At 42.1% G+C, this 25,636-nt stretch overlaps 1 protein-coding gene across 2 annotated transcripts in view; it reads left to right on the forward strand.

Moving 5' to 3' along the window:
• Positions 1–25,636, forward strand: part of LOC124711714 (fatty acyl-CoA reductase 1-like) — a 193,367-nt gene that overhangs the window by 85,323 nt on the left and 82,408 nt on the right. For both annotated transcript variants that reach the window (XM_047241924.1, XM_047241923.1), the window contains exons 3-4: positions 2,195–2,443; positions 7,764–7,909. In XM_047241924.1, the coding sequence (XP_047097880.1) occupies positions 2,195–2,443; positions 7,764–7,909 (395 nt within the window). The remainder of the gene's footprint in view (positions 1–2,194; positions 2,444–7,763; positions 7,910–25,636) is intronic.

Consider the following 25,636-nt stretch of genomic DNA (forward strand, 5'->3'; position numbering starts at 1 on the left):
ATGAAAATACCTAAGGGACCTATTTGAATATAAAAATGGAAATGAAAGCAAATTAGGGGAATTTCGTTGAACACATTAGTGGTCTCCCAACAACAAACGAGACACCGCGATAAAGAGTGAACCTGTGACAAAGCTCATATACAATTTCAACATCATTTTTGGTTAGTGAAAGGAAAGAATAAGAAGAAAATTGGCTTTAAACTTCTAGACTTCGACAAATACACAATAAATTCATGACTTGCATCTGATATTTCTTTTGTACACGGCTCAGTCCAATAATCGCTGCTTTGTCAGTCCGTTCCTTCTTAAAAATTAAATATCCTTGCGTGTGTGTAAGTACATTGTATCCTCACGCGAGTTACCTAAATGTTTGTTCGTCGTTTCACATAGTTTTTACACAAAATAAAAATACAACTTGCAGCAATACTATGTATTACGTCTTAACATGTTGGCGACCAAAAGTACAAGGAATAATGAAGTCTCTGGAATATTTCTTAACAAAAGATAGATTGTTCTTTCTTCTCTTTCGCAACTTCTTGCTCTCAAATTCTGCGGCAGTGATTTTAAATATCTGCGCCCAGCGGGTCATAGTGTTTATTTAGAGTATTTAAACTCTGGTATAAGCGTACATTAAAAAAAAAAAAATTCGCCTCTTCACTCTCGCGCTGTAATGCTTAGTATTTTTATGAAGTACAGCGCGTTTGCTGTTCTTTTCTTTTATGACAAATATCTCATATGCAAAGTATCTGAAATCCAATAATCTTATAACGTGCCTCTATGGACCTCTAGGTCTCGGCCTTCAGGACTGTCACACGCATGTTTCATGTTTAAAATGACGGCATGAAAGATCTTGTTTTCTTCTCGACTAGGTATTGATTGACCATCGCAGGTATGAAGACGAGTTCTTGGCTGCTTTTGTGTGGGAGAAAGCTTATCTACCCTTCTTATGGCTGTGTTCAACCTCATTTCTGAGTCCAGTTTCAAAAATCCTGTAGTAGAATTTTTCAGCAACTGACAGTAGTGAAGTGCCTCTATAGTCCCTATGCTCAATGTAGTCGCGTCTTCCCATAATATGGGACTATCAAAACGGTTCTTCTTCCCTTCAACTGTTTTATATAGCAGTTCATTTGCAAAGATTTTAATCATATGTAGTTTGATGTCACTTTTCTTTAAAAAAAAAAAGCTTCTTAATAATCATCTTCTTATAGCCTGGTTCTTTTTAAGTTTTTTTAAGTTTAGATACCTAACGTTGCCGTCCTGCACACGTCTATTTCTGCCAAGGAGTTCGCTTTCATAGCACTGGTTTTATAAATGGTGAATTAATTAAATTTAACGATAACTCAATTGCTGTGCAGTGATTAACTTAATCGTTCTATGTAAACTGTAGCAGCACGAGACGGTGCCCTTAGTTTTTCTGGAATGGTTCTCGGAATATGACATGTTCCATAAAGGAAAAATGGCATAGAGGACACTAGTACGATCAGTTCTAGGGAGCATGAAAACCGATTTCGAGCGAAATAAGAGTAGTTCTTCCGGGATTATAACAGTTATCTTCGCTACGCAGTTTCACTGAGCAATAGACAAGGCGCTGGGTTGTGAATAAAATGAACGTTTCATTTGGTACCTTGTGCAGATGTATCTGTATAATATGCTAGTGGAGAGGATGTGTCTGTCACGATTGTGAGTGACTCGAATCTGTGCGTCGACAGATGGTATGGGTGTTTTAGTGATCTTGACATGTAGCTCGGCATGTGGTTTTTGCTCGGATTAATAAATGTCCACTGCTAATCTTAGATACCCTAATATGTGAATGAGAGTGGAAAGGTACAAGTGTGGCTGAGTAAATCGACACTGGAAGTGCCGAGGATGGTAGTTTCGCTTTTCAGTGAAGTAATCTACACACTGCACTTGTCACACAGCAACTGGAGGGTGACAATTAATTTTAAATAGTATCATGGTTATGTCACTATCATAGTCAAACTTAAAGGATTCAGTGTGGTTTTCACTACTCCTCGTTCCTTCTCGGCCAAAAGTCCTTAAAATAACTTTTCTCATTAACTCATTGAACCAGATCAGATTAGGGACTTTATATCTTGTTTCACATCTTCTCAAGGAGATGTCTTTGATTTATCAGTTTACCATAACATACACGCAATTCTCATTGTCATCAGCAGTCCGCCTTTTATTTGTGCAGATATTCTCAAAGGTTCGAGAAGAGCAGCCTGACTTCGCACGCCACCTGTCCGTGATTGGCGGCGATGTCAGCTCCCCGGACTTCCAGCTGGAAGAGCAGGACATTGAGGCCCTGCGGCGTGACGTGAGCGTCGTCTTCCACTGCGCCGCCAGCGTCCGCTTCGACGACAGCCTGCGCCAGGCCGTCAACACCAACGTGGTGGGCACCAAGTGCGTGCTGCAGCTGGCCGAGCAGCTGCCCAACCTGCAGGTCTGACGAATGTGCAAAATGGCTTAACATGCTCTTAGAGTAAGGGAGTGTATTTACACTGATGAGCCAAAATGCACTCAATGAAAATAACTGAAGCATCTTGTAGACATGGCAGGATATCAATGTAGCTTTAACCAGCGGATATATAAATGATAAGAGTTACAATTCTGTGATCAGCAGAATGGTCACCAGAGTGCATTAGTTTTGTTCATTTTTACTGTTGTTATCAGGGTATGAGCAGCGTCATATGTCTGGTGAACACTGTGAAGGACATGAAGATGCTGTTTACTGGTATGAAGTAGCGGAATCAGCATATACAGAGTTTGAAAGGGGCTTCATTGTGGGTCTCCATTTGGCTGTCAAGTTGAATCATGCAGGACCGTGATTTGTGTTGCATTTGGATTCGATAGTGGTCTGATTTAGGACTGTATGGGGACGTGAGGTTAGTATACTCATCATGGTTCCAGTGGACAGCATCTGACCACCACAAGTGAGAATCACGATGTAGTACACCAAGACATCATAGCCCCTTCACATGTGTACTGGTCGCCAGAGAATGGGTATCCCTGCAACGTTCTGTGTTATCCCACTCCATTGGTTGGGGACTAGTAGCAGCTGCACTAGGAAATTAGTGTCCCGTGCGTGGGGTGCAGGTAACACTGCAACACAGATTGCCACATTTGGAGTGCTGCTGTGCCTGAGAAGTATGGACTGCTAAAGAATGGCATGACATTGTATTTAGCAATGACATACAATTCCTCACTAACTCATATGCCCATTGTCTGCGAGTTCGTGGTGACCTAGGGAGAAGGGCTTTTCTTACAATGTTTTAGAGGGGCACAACATTCTCATTCCTGTCAGTGTGGTGTGAGGAACCATTACATATGACAGCAAGTCACGACCAGTATCGATTGAGAGGAATGTTACAGCACAACTATGTGTCATGGGCATCTTGTGTTATCACGTGTTAACTCTATTGTGACAGTATTATGCCATTTCTCAACAGCACAATGATCATCGAGACAAGACATGTTCTCTGTGAACTGTCTGCAGGACAGGTACTCCTGCGGCCAGCAAGAGGCATAGATCAGATATACATTGTTGCAATAAAACATTAATGGAAGCACCTGAAATGGCAACTTTGCCCCAGTGTCAAAACCAGAATATCAAGAATATAAAAGGCTGGTTTGTTGATTTGGGAGAAGGGACCAAACAGCAAGATCATCAGTCCTATTGGATACGGGAAGGATGGGAAAGGAAGTCTATTAAGTCTTTTCAAGGTAACCATCCCGGCATTTGCTTAAAGTAATTTAGGGAAATCATGGAAAACCTAAATCAGGATGGTCGGACATGGGTTTGAACCGTCGTCATGCCTAATGCGACAAATTATAATGGTTGTGGACCATCTTCACTCAGGAGATAATCCATTGGTTTTATGACACTTTCCCAACCTGATCAGTGCGTGCATCCAGACCAGAGGGGATGTAGTATCATTGTCACAAGTGAACTCATGTTGCCATGTTCTTTGTAAAAATGACTAGACTTTCTAATCACAGAAATGACATAACACACCACCCTCTCAATCATTGAAATTTCATTTCGTTTCTTCCTCCTCCTATTCCAGGTTTTGTACTATTTGTCAAGCAATGTCATATTGGTTCACCTTTGGAATGCAATGGAGTAGCGATTCTACATGGGATCGATTCGACAAGACGTCGGTAGGCCTATACATTGGTCTTTCATCTCTAATAAATAACTCGTATGTGTGTTCTGGAGGCATGCGCCCAGTAGTGTGCCAAAATTATTTCCACAGATTTATATAAGGAAAATTTGGCGGCCAAGTCATCAGTGTGAGTTTACTAGCTGCTACAAATCACTGTAACACGATTGTGGCCTTCAGGTAGCTATCCTGATGTAAGACGCTATCGCGATCAGGGGTGAGGTCATCAGATATGAAGACGTGCTGGTGGTCCACAGTGAAGTTAATGCAAGCTGTAGCTGTCATGGACCCTTTGATTACTACCACAGATCCCATGGAAGTCCATGTGAATGACCAGCATAACTTTGCAGCATCCACATTAGCATGCATCAGTGGCACTTGCACGTTTTGTGCAGCTGTTTGCTTGGATAATGGTGTATCCAGACACGAAGATCGGCCTGGTGTAACAAGAAACTGTGATTAGGCCGACCAGGTGATCCATTGCCATTGTTTCACTGTCCAATCTCGATGATCCTACAGACAACTGCAATGATAATTGACAACGTTGTTGGGTCAACATATGTAGAAGTCTGTGTTCATGAATTTGCTCTGAAACACTTATGTACATATGAGGATTATACTCTGTCGTTAGATCTGCGATGGATCACCCACCACCCATCTTACTTCAAAGAGTGGGCAAGCATCTGACGTCCATATGCTCTAAATAACGTGTAAGGCCAGCGCCCTGTCGCCTTTCATGAGTTCTCCTTTCTACAACCACTTTTGATAGATGCTGACAGTAGTAACTTTGAAACATCCGATCAGTTTTGACATATCCAAGACGCTCGATCTTATGAGCAGATTATATTACATTAATGAATACAATACTTTCTAATGAAGTGGAACGTGTCAGTTCAACAAAAGATTTCTTTATGTGCTATCATTCGAGGCCTTCTCTTTCAGCAGAAGGAGCTGTCATTCAGAAATTCTCTTAATTTCTATTTAAATGTTGACTGCATATCTGTCAGACTCTATATGTTGTTTGGTAAGTGTCCCAAGATTTTTGTGGCAAAAAATTCACCCCATTCTGTGCCAAAGTTAGATTTAACACAAAGTAGTGAATATCAGCCTCTCTTCTACTGTTGAAAGTTTGCACATTGCTATTGCTTTGTATTGGGATGGGTTATCACCAAATATTTCGTATGTGAATCTATACATTGTGAAGCTACTGTGAATATCACTAGTTTGTTAAATAAATTCCTGCCAGATGATCGTGGCTGTTATCCAGCTATTATTCTAACCACAAGCTTTGTGCAATGAATACTTCTTTCCTTAATGATGAATTAACCAAAAATATGATCACATACAGAAGGGATGAGAGGAAACAGGCGTAGTGAGCTAATTTATTTCTAAGTTTATCACCAAAATTTGCATCACATTAATAACATAAGGAACTGATTTCATATGTATCAGTAGATCGTGAATGTGTTTCTTCTAATTTAATCACTAATCAATGCACACACCAAAACATTTATTATATTCTGCCTTAGATACATGATTATTGCCAAACTCTGCATTCATTAATTGTTTTGTAGGTTTTGTACCGTTTGCTGCACAGATCTGTAGGCACTGTGTTACATCAAAGCTTTTTAGAGTCAGTTAATAACTTTCTACAAGACATTACGTACAAATTCCTCAGTGAATCCTTGTTTGTTGAGTATGATTACTATGCTTGTGTCATCAGAAAAAAGAACTAGCTTTGCATCTTCATGAATATTGACTGGCAAGTCATATATATATATATATATATATATATATATATATATATATATATATATATAGAACAGCAAGGGACCCAATATTGAACCTTGTGGGACCCTATTTTTGATACCTCCCCAATTTGAGAAATCTTCTGATTTCTACACATTATGTGAATTGTTTATTTCAGCCTTCTGTATTTGACCAGTTAAATATGAATTAAATCATTTGAGCTCTGTTCCACTCATACCACAATACTTAAGGTTATCTAGAAGAATTCCATGATTTACACAATCAAAAGCCTTTTACAGATCACAGAAAATCCCAACAGGTGATGTTCGGTTGTTATTCAGAACATTTAAAATTTTATAAGTGAAAGCATATACATCATTTTCTGTTGAAAAGCCTTTCTGAACATCAAACAGGCGTTTGGTTGCCACTTTATTTTTGAAAATACTTGAAGCTACTCCTGAATATATTACATTTTCAAGAATTTTGGGCAAAGGTGTCAGAAGTGAGACTTGGCGGTAGCTGTTGGCACCAGACCAACCCTCTTTTTCATGCAGTGGTTCAACAGTAGCATATTTCATGCTATCAAGTAAAAATTTTTGTTTCAGTGAGCTATTACATATGTGGCTAAGTGTCCTACTTATCTGTCGGCAAAAACCATGTAGTAATTTGCCGGAGATGCCACAAATTCCGCAAGAGCTTTAAATTTTGAATGAGTTTATTACTTTTCTAACTTCAGAAAGAGAGGTGAGTACAATTTCTGTTTTACTAAATTTCACAGACATTGCCTCCTCCTTTCTAATGAACATCTGCAGCCTGTTTCTTCCTTTTTTGATTCACTTTGAATGAAAACTGTTTGAATGAAAGTGTCAGTTATGTTAGTGAATTTCCTTATTTTCGACCTGTATTGCCTCTAGAATGATTTGTTTCGTAGCTCCGCTTACTTGCTTTCCTCACTGAGCCAAATGTTTGCAACCCCACCGAACGACGTTCAATCTCGCCGTGGGTTCTGGCACGTCGTTCTAATCAACACCTGACTAACTGCATCCTTTGTAATCGATAGACCATGTTATGCAACAATGACCAGTGGCCACGCCAGTATATTCGTCCCCGCTGCAGGAATGCGTCAAGACCACTCTGTTACCCCTTCTATATCTCCTGTACAAAAGTGGCTTCTCATAAGAGCCCTCTTCCCTGTTCCTTCACCTGCAAGCTATCTACGCCACTTCCACTGCAGTGCACTGCACCCTCCATTCGTCCTATAATTACCTCCTTCTGTAACCAGTGGCGCCTTTGCAATAATTCTCAAACAGCCACACAATAAATTATAGGAAAATGTAGCCAAGTGTCCCATCCCTGAGATCTTTACCCTATAGCCCAAACCGTCAAGATTATCTAATTAACAGGAGTAAGTCAGAACAAAGTGTGATACGATACTTATCAACAATTTTTTTCTCAAACAAACATTCGGATTCAAAGTGCGTGCCAGCTGTAACTAGTAAAATTAAAAATCTTCTAGACTGAATAACGAAGTAAGATTTGACAACTGAACATTCAGTTTAAGTTCCCTTTCGAGAACTGTGTATACAGTTTTGCCTTCTTTTCTGTGAACCTCAAAGTTCGCATTACTTCCATAACCAGTGTGTAAACTGTCAGTGATACATGAGGGAGTTAGTAAAGTATCTGTTATGACTTTAGATCTATGATTCCATTAAGCAGAATATCCACTTACATAAACGATACTGTTTGTATTCAAAATTGCCATGATTTCAGGAATATGTACAGATTTATAATTACAACATGTATTGATAATACTGTTTTACTAATAGACTCTCTAAATATGTTGTTTTTCAGGTATTTATGTACATCTCGACCTCCTTCTGCCACTCAGACCATCAAGTCACTGAAGAAAGACTGTATCCAGCAAAAGCAGACCCCGAGAAGGTTATGAATATTGTTTCCTCGATGGATGACGAACTTTTAGAGCTTATAACACCAAAGTAAGAAAATAAAAACAGCTCATTTTTCCAGTTATTAAGTACATAGTAATCTAGAATGGTTAAAATCAATTATATCTATCAGCCAAAAATTGCAACATGCACCAGTGGCCTTTCGGTCTCTCTGAAATTTAAGATAGCAAAAACATTTATACAAAATATCACATCGTGTTATGAACCGCATAGTAGCTTATACCAGTTTGCAGAAAGTGTTTGCATATTCGCACTCAGCTCACACAGTTCCCATGGATTATGAGGAGGTGTCTGGTGATCTCTGAAATGATGTTCGATTACATCCTAGATGTATCTGACAGAAGCACGATATGGGCAATGTAAAGAGTAGGATGTCAACTGAAATTCACTACTGTGGTCCCCACAGCCCTCTTCCTTTGATGTTGGCGTTATTCTTTCTGGACTTCCCCGTGACTGAATGTAAATACACTCCTGGAAATGGAAAAAAGAACACATTGACACCGGTGCGTCAGACCCACCATACTTGCTCCGGACACTGCGAGAGGGCTGTACAAGCAATGATCACACGCACGGCACAGCGGACACACCAGGAACCGCGGTTTTGGCCGTCGAATGGCGCTAGCTGCGCAGCATTTGTGCACCGCCGCCGTGTGTCAGCCAGTTTGCCGTGGCATGCGGAGCTCCATCGCAGTCTTTAACACTGGTAGCATGCCGCGACAGCGTAGACGTGAACCGTATGTGCAGTTGACGGACTTTGAGCGAGGACGTATAGTGGGCACGCGGGAGGCCGGGTGGACGTACCGCCGAATTGCTCAACACGTGGGGCGTGAGGTCTCCACAGTACATCGATGTTGTCGCCAGTGGTCGGCGGAAGGTGCACGTGCCAGTCGACCTGGGACCGGACCTCAGCGACGCACGGATGCACGCCAAGACCGTAGGATCCGACGCAGTGCCGTAGGGGACCGCACCGCCACTTCCCAGCAAATTAGGGACACTGTTGCTCCTGGGGTATCGGCGAGGACCATTCGCAACCGTCTCCATGAAGCTGGGCTACGGTCCCGCACACCGTTAGGCCGTCTTCCGCTCACGCCCCAACATCGTGCAGCCCGCCTCCAGTGGTGTCGCGACAGGCGTGAATGGAGGGACGAATGGAGACGTGTCGTCTTCAGCGATGAGAGTCGCTTCTGCCTTGGTGCCAATGATGGTCGTATGCGTGTTTGGCGCCGTGGAGGTGAGCGCCACAATCAGGACTGCATACGACCGAGGCACACAGGGCCAACACCCGGCATCATGGTGTGGGGAGCGATCTCCTACACTGGCCGTACACCACTGGTGATCGTCGAGGGGACACTGAATAGTGCACGGTACATCCAAATCGTCATCGAACCCATCGTTCTACCATTCCTAGACCGGCAAGGGAACTTGCTGTTCCAACAGGACAATGCACGTCCGCATGTATCCCGTGCCACCCAACGTGCTCTAGAAGGTGTAAGTCAACTACCCTGGCCAGCAAGATCTCCGGATCTGTCCCTCATTGAGCATGTTTGGGACTGGATGAAGCGGCGTCTCACGCGGTCTGCACGTCCAGCACGAACGCTGGTCCAACTGAGGCGCCAGGTGGAAATGGCATGGCAAGCCGTTCCACAGGACTACATCCAGCATCTCTACGATCGTCTCCATGGGAGAATAGCAGCCTGCATTGCTGCGAAAGGTGGATATACACTGTACTAGTGCCGACATTGTGCATGCTCTGTTGCCTGTGTCTATGTGCCTGTGGTTCTGTCAGTGTGATCATGTGATGTATCTGACCCCAGGAATGTGTTAATAAAGTTTCCCCTTCCTGGGACAATGAATTCACGGTGTTCTTATTTCAATTTCCAGGAGTGTACATACATCAAAGACTACTTATCTCAATACGACCATCGATGGAGAAATGTCATGAAGAGGTTTATGAATGAACTCATTACTATAAATTCAGCACCCTTTCATAGATTTCTTGTGTTATCATTGGCGATTGCGTTGGGTCAGAAGATACGCATGTGCAGAGCTTTCCTCAACCCATTACGGTCAAAATTAAATGGGTAGTTGATGGTCACAAACAGATTGCTCCCAGGTAATCAGCTTCATGAGTTCCACTTACAGTCCTTAAGGATCATGAATGCCAACCTGCCACCGTGTCATCATTTGCCAATCGTGTAATCAGAATATGGTATGCAGTGGCGTGAGACGAGCGCCCCACAGAGGCAGCTGCAGCTGATACTTCTCAGTCAAGTGCCAACTGGTATCGTGAAGCTGTGTGCCCCCCATTCCAGTATTGTCACAAAGGAAAAATACTTGTCAGTAACTGGACTTCTGCCTCTGCTATTTACATGGCCGTCAGACACACCGACACTTCATCTATGGAGGCTAACGAGGTATGGAACTAATAGTCGGTAATGATACCTTGTTCTATATTGAATTGAAACTGAGCACCTGTTAGGCGGCCGCGACGTAGGATACGTCAAACCAGAAAAAGAGTTCGACAATGTAAAATGCTGTAAGGAGTTCGAATTACCGTGTATGTAAGCTACAAAGTAAGAACATACAATACGTACAGGAACCAAGAGTGGAAGATCAAAATGGAAGATAAAGAACGAAGTGCTGGGATTGAAAAGAGTATGAGATCGGGACGCTGCCTCTTCTGATGGGTATAGTTCATGCACTTCACCCTATAGTCAGTGGAAACCACGGGAAAACACTAGTCAGAGCACTAGCATTCGATCTTTAACTTTCAGCTTATCTTGCAGTGACTTGCATGTCGTCAAATAATTACAAAAAAAATGGTTCAAATGGCTCTGAGCACTATGAGACTTAACATCTGAGGTCTTCAGTTCCCTAGAACTTATAACTACTTAAACCTTACTAACCTAAGGACATCACACACATCCATACCCGAGGCAGGATTCGAACCTGCGACCGGTCGGTGATAATACCGATAAGATTATACATAGGGTATTCAAAAGAACTCGTTTTCGTCTTCCGGCAGAAGTATACCGTAAGCTGTTGGAGAAGCCGAGTGTTCCTAGTGATTGGATAAAAGTGCAGGTCATTCCCCTTTCCATGAAGGGTCGGTACGGGCAAATCAATGCTTATAAGGTCGGGCTGTTGTAGAATTTCGAAACATTTTCTATTCTCTCGTTTTACGACATTCCTGGAGACCGAAAATTCCCTCCCTAGGAAACAACAGGAGTTCTAAAAACTGAGAACGTGTGAAACCCAGCCTGTTCTATTGATCCATGAGATGCCGATCTCGTGCTACTGGCACCCAGGTTGATACCCTCTTCCTTGACTTCTGGAAGGCTTTTGATACAACTCCACACTGCTTGTCATCCTGAATGGAAACATAAAACTGAGTTTGTGTCCATCCCAAGGAAGTGTTATTCGACCATTACATTTAAAATATGTATAAACAATTAGTGAGAAGATCTATGAAGATTTTTGAGGAAGACGCTGTCATATATACACGGAAGCAACAAGGAGAGTGAATTGTAACAATGTACAGGAAACTCTGCAGGGGTCAATGCTTGGTGCAAGGCTTGGTAGTTGCCCAAAAACATTTTTAAAAAATTTACATATTGTGCACAAGTAAGCAAATACGCCAGGCCAATGATTTCACCCAGCATTCACATCCATAAAAGTGTCTTGGAGTATGTCTACAGAGCAATTTAAAATGAGATGATTGCGTAAAACTAATTGCAGGAGTAGAAATCCAATTAGCATGCAGGATCAAATTTACCCTTAAACGATTTTTAAAAGCGTAAATGGGCTAGAAACTACACAGATCTAGTACCTATATCCCACATTTCCCTTATCCTCCTGTTTACAGCCCATCACAACCTAGTAATAAAATAGGGCTGCCAGTTACTTGAATTGCGTAAAAATGGGGTCACATTTAGAGATATGCAGTATTTCTATATTTTAAAATTGCGTGAGCTTCTCTTGAAAAGCCGCGTCATGTTGAAACATATGTGCCTCTGAAGTGCATAATATGGGGCCTCACTTGAATTGGCGCCATGTTACAATTAATTGCCTCTGAACTGAGTAGGCAGACACACACACACACACACACACACACACACACACACACACACACACACACACAACTCTGTGTAACACTGCAACTCTGTAAATATTGTACTGTCTCATGACTAAATTTCATCTCACATATTTGCACAGAACACCAAAAGCTTATGTGCATTATTTCCACATCTACCTCATCAGCTTTTCACTGATTTATTAACCACAGCACATCTCCTGATTCTCTCTTTCCACCTCTGCAAAGTACTGAGTTGTCTCATCATTCAATTTTGTCACAGACTTGTGGACTCAACAAGGTAAAATAATGTACAATATTTCAATATCGGCCTCATAATCATCTCTCCGATTTATACATCCCACTAAGGTTTCTATGTCTCTCTCTTCCTACCTCTGTAAAAACTGTACTATCTCTGCATTAAATTTCATGTGATACGTGTGTGCACAGTATAAAATAAGTTGCATACAATATTTCCACATCTGCCTTAAAACCCTCATTATAATTAGTAAATTTTTCCCATTTGTCATGTTTAAATGAATGGGGTAAGATCATTTTAATATATCACAGAGGATATGAGTAGATAAAAACACTATGGAAATATTTTTTTAAAACACTATGTTATGACTACATAACTAGCAAATAGTTCCTGGTATGGAAGGAATGAGGTCTTGGTAGGTCGCTGGAATGAGTTGGCACCTCGTCTGTACACATAAGTCATCTGATTCCCATAAATTCGGGGAGACGGGTGATGAACTCTGACACCAGATTCAATTACATCCCAGATGTGTTCGATCGAGTTCAGATCTGGCGAGTTGGAGGCCAACACATAAATTGGAACCCACCACTGTGTTCCTCAAATGGTTCAAATGGCTCTGAGAACTTAGAACTACTTAAACCTAACTTAAGGACATCACACACATCCATGCCCGAGGCAGGATTCGAACCTGCGACCGTAGAGGTCGCTCGGTTCCAGACTGTAGCGCCTAGAACCGCTCGGCCACCCCGGCCGGCCACTGTGTTCCTCAATCCACTCTATCACCCTCCTGGTCTTATGACATGACGCATTATCTTGCCTGAAAAATGCCACTGTTGCTGGCAAACATGATCGTCATGAAGGGGTACAACAAGTGTACCATACTCCTTGGTCGTCAAGGTGCCTTGTACAACCGCCACTGGACCCATGAATGCCCGTGTGAATGTTCCCCAGAGCATAATCGAGCTGCCTCCAACTAGTCTCTATCCTGTAATACGGATGTCGAGGATCTGTTCCCCTCGAAGGCCACGGATTCGCGCTTTCCCATTGGTACGATGAAGAACGTGTTGGGATTCAACAGATCATGGAATGCTCTGTCAATGCGTCAACGTTCAGTGTCGATGGTCACGTGCTCATTTCTCTTGTAATAGCCAATGTCGTGGTGTGCACATGGGCACATGCATGGGTAGCTGCAGAGACCTATCGGTAGGAGTGTTCGATACACCGTCTGTTCAGATACACTTTTACTCTGCTCAGCAGTAAACTCTGATGTTAGTACAGCCACAATTCACTGCCTTTCCTCTTTTACCAGTCTGCCCAAACTACGACGTCCGACCGCACGGCGATTGGACGTGGTTCCACCTTGGATTCGCCATGTGTTGAAGACACTCACCGCAGCTGTCCTTGAACATCCGAGAAGTCATGCAGTTTCCAAAATGCTCACGCCAAGCCTCTGGACCATCAAAATCTGCCCCCAGTCAAACTCAGATACATGGTGTACCTTCCCCATTGTACACACAGGCAGCACACTCACTGATACCAGATGCACGGCGCTTGTGTCTCACTAGCAGTCATTCCTTCCCAGGTGACACTATTATCACCTGGGCGGATTTATATCGATAGAAGGTTTATGGTCATAATGTTCTTGCTGATCCGTGTATGTAAGCAAGAAATCACAGTCGTATTTGTCTTACAGTCCATATCACTTGTGAACTTATGCTGCCACACGATAGAAATATACACTAATAAGGGAAAACATTATGATCACCTGATTAATAGCTTGTTTGTCCGTCTTTGGAAGGAAATAAATCATTGATTCTACGTATCAGAGATTCGAGGGTTTCTTCGTAGGTTTGTTGAGGTCTGTGCTATTAGATGTCTACGCGCAGGAAATGTAACTCGTGTCAATAGCGAGCGGCCGATTTGCCTACGTGCTGATGACGCACGATGGGGACACAGACGGGTTCCAGAGGATTTACATAATTCCGTCTCTGACATATCAACGCGAGTTCGCTGTTACGCTCCTCAAACCACTGTAGCACAGTTGTGGCTCCGAGACAGGGACAATTATACTGCTGAAAAATGACATCACCGTCGGGAAAGACATCAGGCATGAAGTGATGCGTGTTGTTCGCAACTGCCAGCATGTCTTAGATTACTACCACATGTCCCATCCAAGTGCAGGAGAATGTCTCCCATAGCGTAATACCACTCCCACCAGCCGGAATCCGTGGCGGGCTGCACGTTTCGAGGCGCCGTTTACATCGATGACGGCGTTTGTGGGAACTACCATCGACATAGTGTATCACCTGGGCGCTGATTCAGCCGAAGAGCTGACGCGTTTCCATTCATCGACGGTCTAATTCCGATAGTCCCGTGGCTGCTACAGTTGTAATTGACAGTGCTGTTGGGTCAGCATGTAAACAAGTAGTGGCGGTCTGCTGTGAAGATCCTTGTTCAATAACGTGCTGTAAATGGCGTGCTCCGAAACACAGCTTTGTGCTCTTTCGGTAGACATGATGCAGATCACTACCTGTCTTACTTTACAGAGCAGACAAACCTCCAGACCCCACTTTCTGTGATGGGTCGTGGACGTCCAACCACTTAGCGCCCAGTGGTAGTTTCACTTCCTCCTATCTCTTTCCTTAGATTCTCACGACAGTAGCATGTGAACATTCGAACATTTTCGCCTTTTTGGAGGTACTCGTTCATAGGTTCTGTATAATAATAATTTCCCCTTTGTCAAAGTAGCTTATTGCAATGGATTTCCTCATTTTCAGACCATATCTTCGCTAGAATGATGCCCCGTCCGTGTATTCTCCGCTTTCATGCATTTATTACCGCGTCACGTGCCTGCAACACCACCAGGTGTTGGCGGTAGTCAAATGTTTCGGTTTATCAGAGTACAAAGGGAATCAAGGTTTTCAACAATTTTCGGAATCTCATCTTCTGCAATCAATAGATCGTTGTAATTTACGTAGATATTTCAGATATTTTCGTTAGGCAACAGGTATCTATCTGTACAGGGCTATTACAAATGATTGAAGCGAGTTCATAAATTCACTGTAGCTCCATTCATTGACATATGGTCACGACACACTACAGATACGTAGAAAAACTCATATGGTTTTGTTTTCGCAGAAGAAAAAGGGGCCGTAAACTTTAAACCGTGAGGTTGCACAAAACACGTTAACTTTTGGTGAATTGCGAATTTGCTGCATGAATGCGTGAGGATTCACTACCGCCCAGATTCGCACATTGTGTCTGTTCACTTCACCATTAAGAAAAAATGTTTCTGCCGCTAGAGCGCTCGAGAGCGCAGTGAGACAAAATGGCGACAGGAGCCGAGAAAGCGTATGTTGTGCTTGAAATGCACTCACATCAGTCACTCATAACAGTGCAACGACACTTCAGGACGAAGTTCAACAAAGATCCACCAACTGCTAACTCCATTCGGCGATGGTATGCGCAGCTGAAAGCTTCTGGATGCCTCTGTAAGGGGAAACAAAGGGGCCGGCCTGCAGTGAGCGAAGAAACGGTTGAACGCGTGCGGGCAAGTTTCACGCGTAGCCCGCGGAAGTCGACGAATAAAGCAAGCAGGGAGCTAAACGTACCACAGCCGACGGTTTGGAAAGTCTTACGGAAAAGGTTAAAGCAGAAGCCTTACCGTTTACAATTGCTACAAGCCCTGACACCCGATGACAAAGTCAAACGCTTTGAATTTTCGGCGCGGTTGCAACAGCTCATGGAAGAGGATGCGTTCAGTGCGAAACTTGTTTTCAATGATGAAGCAACATTTTTTCTTAATGGTAAGTGAACAGACACAATGTGCGAATCTGGGCGGTAGAGAATCCTCACGCATTCGTGCAGCAAATTCGCAATTCACCAAAAGTTAACGTGTTTTGTGCAATCTCATGGTTTAAAATTTACGGCCCCTTTTTCTTCTCCGAAGAAAACGTTACAGGACACGTGTATCTGGACATGCTGGAAAATTGGCTCATGCCACAACTGGAGACCGACAGCGCCGACTTCATCTTTCAACAGGATGGTGCTCCACTGCACTTCCATCATGATGTTCGTCATTTCTTAAACAGGAGACTGGAAAACCGATGGATCGGTCGTGGTGGAGATCATGATCAGCCATTCATGTCATGGCCTCCACGCTCTCCCGACTTAACCCCATGCGATTTCTTTCTGTGGGGTTATGTGAAAGATTCAGTGTTTAAACCTCCTCTACCAAGAAACGTGCCAGAACTGCGAGCTCGCATCAACGATGCTTTCGAACTCATTGATGGGGACATGCTGCTCCGAGTGTGGGAGTAACTTGATTATCGGCTTGATGTCTGCTGAATCACTAAAGGGGCACATATCGAACATTTGTGAATGCCTAAAAAAACGTTTTGAGTTTTTGTATGTGTGTGCAAAGCATTGTGAAAATATCTCAAATAATGAAGTTATTGTATAGCTGTGAAATCGCTTCAATCATTTGTAATAACCCTGTATTTGCATTAATAAAATCGAAATGGCACTCTATTGCATTTTGTGTCATATATATATATATATATATACACACACAAATCGCGACACCAAGAAGAAGCTGTGCGACATAAACGAAAGTTGGAAGAATTGTCTTTACATCTGAAAGATGATATCTATTCAGATTTCGCCCCAGTTGCATAATAGTGGCGCTAGTAGCGCAAATCTATTTTTCTCTAGGTGCAGGCAGTAATAGACATGAGCGTGAATGACGTTTGAGACGTCGTGAGTTGTTATTATTCAACAAAGCCTTTAAGCCGCCAAAGATGCTATTATCAAAACCTCACCGGGTTTGAACAATACGAGCAGTTGGATGTCCTTTTGCGATACTTCAGGAAGACATGGAGTTTAGCAGTCACTGTACATTATTACTGCCAATGGTGGTCACCGGAGTGTACAGTGACAAGAGGCCTGAACTCCAGACCGCCACATGTCACTACCGAGAGGGAAGACCACCGTTTTCGGCTTTGGGCTCTGGCGCATCATACTGCATCTGTAGCAGCAGTTTCAACAGCATTTGGCACCACAGTGGCATAACGAACTGTTCTAAATCGGTTACTTCAAGCATAGCTCCGAGTAACGCCACCTGTAGCGTGCATTCCACTGATCCCAAACCACCTCCATCAGCGACTTCGGTGGTGTCAATGGAGACCTCATTGGAGGGTAAGATGTTGTTGCTTCTGATGAAAGCTGATTCTGTCTCTGTGGCAGTGATGGCTGTGTGTCGGTTAGAAGAGTTCAGGGTAGTAAATAGAATATTACATGTCATTCACTCTAAACGCAAAAAAGTGTTCTGAATCTGCAAAGCACTCCATCTTAACCCTGCTGTTCTGTTCGGGTTAATGTTAATAAATTTCATTTTTCATTTTTTAAATGCCATGACAACTTTATGAAACTTAGTGACTTTGACTGAAAACACGTTAGCAATGGACGTATAAAAATACTTTAAGCGCTTTGGTCATAAACATTAACAGTTACATATGTAATGATCTGATCGTAATGAGGTAACACAAATACTATTGCTTTAATGCCTAATATATTTTAGTTTTCTGTTATAATTTGTGGTAGCAATAATTTTATAGTTCCAGCTCACTATGAACAATCAACAAAGCGTCTGCATTTACAGCGGGTGCCTTTTAATTGCGTTTTACCAGAGATTTTAGAATTATTTGAGTCTTTATTGTTTCTGCTCATTTTGAACTGTGACACCATCTCAATATGATAGTCAACTGATGTTGAAATGGCAGAATTAGTAAATTCCTCATCAGATGAGGGAACGTTTACCAAATTTTAAGATCATGAAAGCAACGCATCCGAAGCGAGTGTTCTGGTGACAGTGTCGACGGTCCATAGCCTGTAAAAAATAGTGACAGTCATTTATTTCTGAAAATCGCAATATAGAATGGCAGTTACACCCACCAGCACACCATGGTAACCAGACATCTTCGAATATCATCAAGAGTTTCCAGATATTCAACCAGGAATAAAAATGACATGTAAAGTTCATTTGCAGTATCATTTTGGATAGTGATAAAAATGAAATAACGAAGGCATGAAATTTTGAGGGGCTTAATATTCTTGGATAAACCTAGAAAGTCACTGGTAGTAGAAGACATTGCATCAAGGAAATATTTCCAACGGATAGAATATCTTCTGATAATAGTGAGGTGCCTCGAAACCCTGAAGGTGCAACAGATGTGTCAGAATCAGTGACAACAAGAAAACCTGCTAGAAATGCACGCTGTAAGATTTATCTGGAAAGATATAATCACAAAACAAAAACGCAGTGTGGAAAATACAATAAATATTTTTGCAAAAGTCATGACACATTCTTGAGTCCAAACTGCACTAAATGTGAGTAAAGGTTAGAAAATAAAAGTTGATGAGTAAAAATACGTTAGCCTGTATCCAGAAATATTGTTTCATATTGATGATTTTGTCAATATTTTTGTGACTACTTGGGTCTCAACTGAAATCAATAAGGCAACCAGAAAATATGTAAAGAAAGATAATGTTGTAATGCTTTCTAAGACGGAAGTCTTATTGAAAAGTCTGTTGTTGCAAATTTACCTTACGTGAATATTGAAATAAAATATTTTCTTAAATAATTTTCTGTACATAATAATAATTACTAATATTATTGTTACTGTTATTAAGATTTTCAGAACAGTGCAGTTTACAGTACCACTAATATTATTATTATTATCAACAATGTATTGGTATATAAGAATGTCAACACTGAAACTTTCTTGCAGATTAAGACAATATGTCAGACAGAGACTTGAACTCGGGATATTTGCGTTTCGCAGTCAAGAGATACCCAAGCACGACCCATAACGCGTCCTCACAGAGATAATTCTCTCAGTTCCTCGTCTCCTAACTTCCAGACTTCACAGAAACTCTCCCGCAGACCTCGCAAGACTAGCACTCCTGGTAGCAAGGATATTGTGAAGACATGACTTAGACACAACCTGCAGGACGTTCCCAGAACGAAATTTTCACTTTTCAACGGAGTTTGGGTTTATATGAAACTTCCTGGCAGATTAAAACCGTATGTCATACCAAGAGTCGAGCTTGGACCTTTGCCTCTGCAGGCAAAGGTGCCAAATTCGAGTCCTGGTCCCTCACTCAGTTTTAATCTGCCAGGAAGTCTCATATCAGTGCAAATTCCGCTGCAGAGTGAAAATTTTGTTCTAGATGTCAACAACTGTACGAAAAATGTGTGTTAGCAAAAGATTTTCACAGCGTTATAGCTGCTGTGAACAATACACTTGCAACAGCAAAAGAGAAGAGAACAGCGTCTATGTGTATTATTTTTTCATTAATTTCCGAAAAAGCGTTTGGATCGCAACGAAATCCAATGACCTTATATGTGAGAAGAGGGAGCGACAACGTTCTTCTTTTAAATAACAAATTTTAATGCCTCGTATTGCTCGACTGCATGGTACTTTATGAGTAGGAACTGACGTTTTTATATAATCAGTTTGTCTACTAGACACATATGAAAGGAATATAGTGGTTCATGTCACTATTCTCGAAATCAACTATGTCCATGTTGTACACTTCAACACAAAATATCATGGACATGATGCAGCTGTTTTGAGGAAGTCAAGTTTACTATTACTGACAGTCAAGAATCTGGATGGCAAGTGTATTTGCAGTGCTCGACGTAAGCCAGTACTGGTGCTCCCGCTCGGGTGTTGACATGTCCTCTGCTCAGTATTAGATAGCGCTCACCCTTCATCAACACCTTTTACTCTTCTCTTTGCCCCGATGCTTTAAGTTGTACAACATGTAAGCAAAATAATCCGTGCTCCTCGTTTAACAACAAGTAACTGATAAGCCACACAGGAACAGTATTAGTAAACATATTATGCAATGGATATTGTACTTAAATTTTGTGTCGGGAAAAGGATAACGTGTTGAACAATGACAATGTTTTTGAAGAAGACAATAATGGTAACAAATTTGGTGGCGCAGGAACAGTGACAAAATACTCATAATGACTATTCAGTTTTTATAAGTCTCTACTATCTTGAGCCGAAAAGTTGTAATAGGCAACAAATGTGATTAGTCAGCAAGTTCTGCCTTATCGAGACAACCATCATATATCGCCTTTTCACATGTCCAAGGTGCATGAAGTCAGAGATATGCATGCTTTAAGATACAAACGATGATACTCCGTCACAAATCTGCATGTTTTGCGAATACATTTCTGACAACAAGGAAAAGGTGTGAGTATTTAAGGAACTCAGATGCATACTGTATTGTTGCCTCTTTCTGTCTATGTGAGGCACCCATGTGTAACATGCCAAACCAGCTGTCAGCGATTGCGAAGAGAATGTGACAAGATATACGCCAGCTAAGGATACCTAACGTACTGCACTATGTTAGAAATCCAAGTGGACCATATGATACTCGCGACACCATTCCCCCTGTGTTTTCAATCCCCTAATGAATTTGAATGTGATCCCTTGCCATAAGTTCCCAAAATGCTATATGTGCGGTTTGACATGCAAATCCTTTGCAGTATTGTGTGACTTATTTCCAAATGTGCAAAACACAATTGTATGGGTATCTATCACCTTAAGGAATGTTCTCATATGCTATTTCCTATTCTGCAGTTGAGTTTTTCGACAACCTTCCTAAATTTCAAACAATATTTGATGTTTTACAGAACTCCTCTTTGCGATATATTAATTCATTGTCAAGTGAATTATTGCTTGCTGTTCTCGAAACTCGCAAGAAAATTAGTAGCCCAAGAAAACATTTGGAGCATTCCAGTGAAAAAATTCGATACGTGCTGGCAATTCGGTAGACACTTTATTCCAGTCGGGAACGTCAAGCACATATTCATTCTCTCCCCATGGTTACAGATAAGCATCAAACAAAACTGTAACAATTTGCGCCGCACTTTGCCATTGCTGCCATGTAGAGAATAAAACTGTAACGAATTGCTCTCCAACCTGCAGAAAATGTTACAACATTGGACGTGAACAGTATGTGAAGCCACGCTTTATGTTTCTGATTCCTTGATCTCTGCTACAGATACTTTCAATAAGTGACCGAAAAACTGTAGAAGAATGGCAGCCCATTCTGAGTGAAGAACATCCAGAGAATGTTGAACATTCGGGCCTGGAGGGTAGCTGGCAGAAATTTTCGATCTGATTGACATCAGACTCTGCACAAGCAGGTCCATTTTAGAAATGTTGTTCTGCACAAACCATTGCCTCACACATGATGCTTTATGACGGGGTGCATTGCCATGTTGATACAAAGCAGCTGTAATCTCTAAACTGTTCCTACACTGTTTCCGTGTTTTAATATGTGTTCACGTCTTTCTGTATTTAACGTTTTCTTAAGCGCAATAAGGGAATAACACTCTAACCACAAAAAAAACACTCCGCATATTTTAAAATTACCTCCTCCCCCGTACTTCACTGTTGGCAGACAACATTCTCCATCAGATTGCCACAGGATGTAGCGCGAGTTACGTGTCCAAATTTACCTGTCCAAATCACTCACTTCCATTATCAAATGTTCAGTAGCTTCGCTCTTTACAGCACCTCAGGCACTCTTAGCACTGATTACAGAAATGTAGGGCTTATGTTAAGCTGCTCGACCATTGCACCCTATCCTTTTTGCTTCCCTATGTACACCCACTATGATCAGGAGGCTGTTGGTAACACTTCGGAACTCATGACTGATTCCCACTGCTGATTTTATTACATTGTTTACGTCAACCCTGTGTCAGCTACATCTGTAGCAGGTGTGATTGTTGTGATCTCTCGTTTCCTCTAGCTTGCGTAACTTCCACATGTGAGCAGCTCGCATAGAGTTATATGATGGATTTGCTACTCAGGTGATGTCCAATGATTAGTTGACTTCTAAGTAAGTGAGATATTATGTCCTAGCCGTTCTGCTGTTACTGCGTCTCTGCTAATAACACAGTGTACCCCAAACAGCTTTTTATCCCAGTACGTTCGTCAAGGAAGTTCACTACACAAAGTGTTAAAAAATAAGTTTTCACAATGCATGCACTCACACATAGCATGAAAAGTTTTACAAAAGGCATTTCATTCCCACAGACACCATAACTAGTCAGGAAGATAGTTTTACTCTGACACTGATGTGCTCATGCTGCACTCATGTTACAGTAAAGGATTTTTTGTCTCTTCGTGACACGTTGCGTTTTGTCTTCTTCGTGTGTAACACATTTCCTCTAGCAAACCAATGTCAATGTTTTTATAATGTTTGGACATCGCCTCCGTTGGTCTTCCAGCTGGTTTGATCTGGTTCACCATGATTTCCTATGCAGTAGTTTTACTTAACATAAAATTTAATACTTATATCACCACGCTTCCTGTGGTATGGAAGCTGCGGTGGGTGGCCGGCAGTGGCCTGACAAGATGCTGTGTGCGGTAAGCCGCTGTCATCTAGCTTGCGTAACTTGCTGGTATGCTGTAGAGAATTAGACGGCTGATTCAATGTAAAACTACAATTGTGCCAGCCAGTGTAATCTATGTAGCACAGACGTGCAGAAAGGAAACAACACTTACATTTGGAACTCATGTCTCCACATCTGTTTCCTGCCGTTTGAAATGTAGAAATGAAGTATGATGACAACAGTGATAATCCAAGCATTAGATAGTTTATTACAGTTTACTTCATTCTGCATATCTTGAGAGCACACATGCTTTCTAAATCATTTTCCTTGGCTATGGGGAAGTGAAATATAATGCATATATTGAAAAGACGGCACATGTCGCGTTTTATTTTGCCTTTAAAGACAGATCTGGGAACGGGTGTTGAGTTGATTTTAGACTTTCACATGTGGTAAGAATTCCTGTGAATGTGCGTGCAGACTCCTTCCTCGGCACTAATTTCTAATTCAGCAGAAGGTCTTGCAAGAAGTCATCACTATTTTGCTGACTCTGGAGGGAGGTAGGATACAAAATTGGGACTTCTACTGAGGGATGTTGTGTTATTGTATCTGTTACTGTGCTTCAGTGCCTTTCATCTAGGACATATGTGCAACCCAAAAAAAAAAAAAAAAACTCATGCATGCTGTTTCTCATTCGATATTACGATGACGGTTCCCATGTGGCCGTGACGTTCGTCGATATTGGTCTGCCGCCCAGATAGGCGCTATTCAGTCAGCCGGAGCGCTGATATCCTGATCCTGGTAGGTAGGACGGACCTCCACGTCCTCCCACTTGCGACACAAGCAGGCTGTACTGCTGAACTCTGCGAGTGGTGATTGTATCCACGTAGCCATGTCTGCCAGTAGCGGTTGTTGTTGTCCATAGTGCGTGGGAAATCACAACACGCTTATGCCGGACGTCACTTCGCTGCAATCAGGGAATCGAGAGCGAACGACAAGTACGCCATCAGTCCATCTGACTCTCTGCATGACGAGCCAAACTTCTAGACTACTTGCAGAGCGAAGGAGTGGCTGTGTTTACCCGATGTAATTCGTCACGATCGAATAGCGCTTGCTATTACGAAGGTATGAGCGGTTTTCCTTCGGCTGTGCTGGTGCAACAAGTTTTTTTTATAATTTAGCAGTATTCGCTTTAGCATTTCTGTCGTCACATAACGAAGATAACGTGACAATGTTTGGCTGCTGTGTCCAACTACATTCTGCTCAAGTCTGCTGTGTGGCTCGCCATGTGTTTTGCTCGGACCCACTCTCGGCGGTGAAATGTTTCCATTGCGGCCGCCTTGTGTCGACATTGCCGTAACACAGCCAGATAGCTTCGCTCTCGGACTTTGAAAATTTTACCGGTTTGTTCTGCTCTATACAAGGTTGGCAGGAATGCAATCAACAGTTTTTTTGAAACTCGTGAGCACCGAGGATTTTAGGCAAACTATGCAAAATGTGAAAAAAATGTGTGATGTGAAGTTAGAAAGATAAGGAATTGTTCTGATTGCAAGACCGCAAATGAAGTGCAGAGCCATATTTAATGATATTTGCTGACAGTCGGATTAAGTATACTTAACTTTTTTTTTTATCCTGTACAGCCATTTTAGATGCTTCAGAGACGCCGATTGTAGATTTTCATTATGACTATATGCTGAAGAAACTTAAGCTGAAAAGTGTTAAAATGCGTTACACGTACAGGGTGCCCCATTGATCTCACGAAACAAGCGTCAAACGAAAAAACTACAAGCAACGAAACTTGTCTAGCTTAAAGTGGGAAACCAGATGGCGCTATGGTTGGCCCGCTAGATGACACTGCCATAGGTCAAACATATATCAACTGCGTTTTTTTTAAATAGGAACCCCCATTTTTATTACATATTCGTGTAGTACGTAAGGAAATATGAATGTTTTAGTTGGACCACGTTTTTCGCTTTTTGATAGATGGCGCTGTAATAGTCACAAACATGTGGCTCACAATTTTAGACGAACAGTTGGTAACAGGCAGGTTTTTAAAATTAAAATACAGAACGTAGGTACGTTTGAACATTTTATTTGGGTTGTTCCAATGTGATACATGTACCTTTGTGAACTTATCATTTCTGAGAACGCAAACTGTTACAGCGTGATTACCTGTAAATACCACACTAATGCAATAAATGCTCAAAATGATGTGCGTCAACCTCAATGCATTTGGAAATACGTGTAACGACATTCCTCTCAACAGCGAGTAGTTCGCCTTCCGTAATGTTCGGACATGTATTGACAATGCGCTGACGCATGTTGTCAGGCGTTGTCGGTGGATCACGATAGCAAATATCCTTCAACTTTCCCCACAGAAAGAAATCCGGGGACGTCAGATCCGGTGAACGTGCGGGCCATGGTACGGTGCTTCGACAACCAATCGACCTGTCATGAAATATGCTATTCAATACCACTTCAACCGCACGCGAGCTATGTGCCGCACATCCATCATGTTGGAAGTACATCGCCATTCTGTCATGCATTGAAACATCTTACGTAACATCGGTAGAACATTACGTAGGAAATCAGTATACATTGCACCATTTAGGTTGCTATCGATAAAATGAGGGGCAATTATCATTTCTCCCAATGTCACACCATACATTAACCCGCCAAGGTCGCTGATGTTCCACTTGCCGCAGCCATCGTGGATTTTCCGTTGCCCAATAGTGCATATTATGCCGGTTTACGTTACGGCTGTTGGTGAATGACGCTTCGTCGCTAAATAGAACACGTGCAAAAAATCTGTCATCGTCCCGTAATTTCTCTTGTGCCCAGTGGAAGAACTGTACACGACGTTCAAAGTCGTCGCTATGCAATTCCTGGTGCATGGAAACATGGTACGGGTGCAATAGATGTTGATGTAGCATTATCAACACCGACGTTTTTGAGATTCCCGATTCTCGCGCAATTTGTCTGCTACTGATGTGCGGATTAGCCGCGACA

The sequence above is a fragment of the Schistocerca piceifrons genome, chromosome 8 (assembly GCF_021461385.2).
Source record: "Schistocerca piceifrons isolate TAMUIC-IGC-003096 chromosome 8, iqSchPice1.1, whole genome shotgun sequence".
Classification (NCBI taxonomy): Eukaryota; Metazoa; Arthropoda; class Insecta; order Orthoptera; family Acrididae; genus Schistocerca; species Schistocerca piceifrons.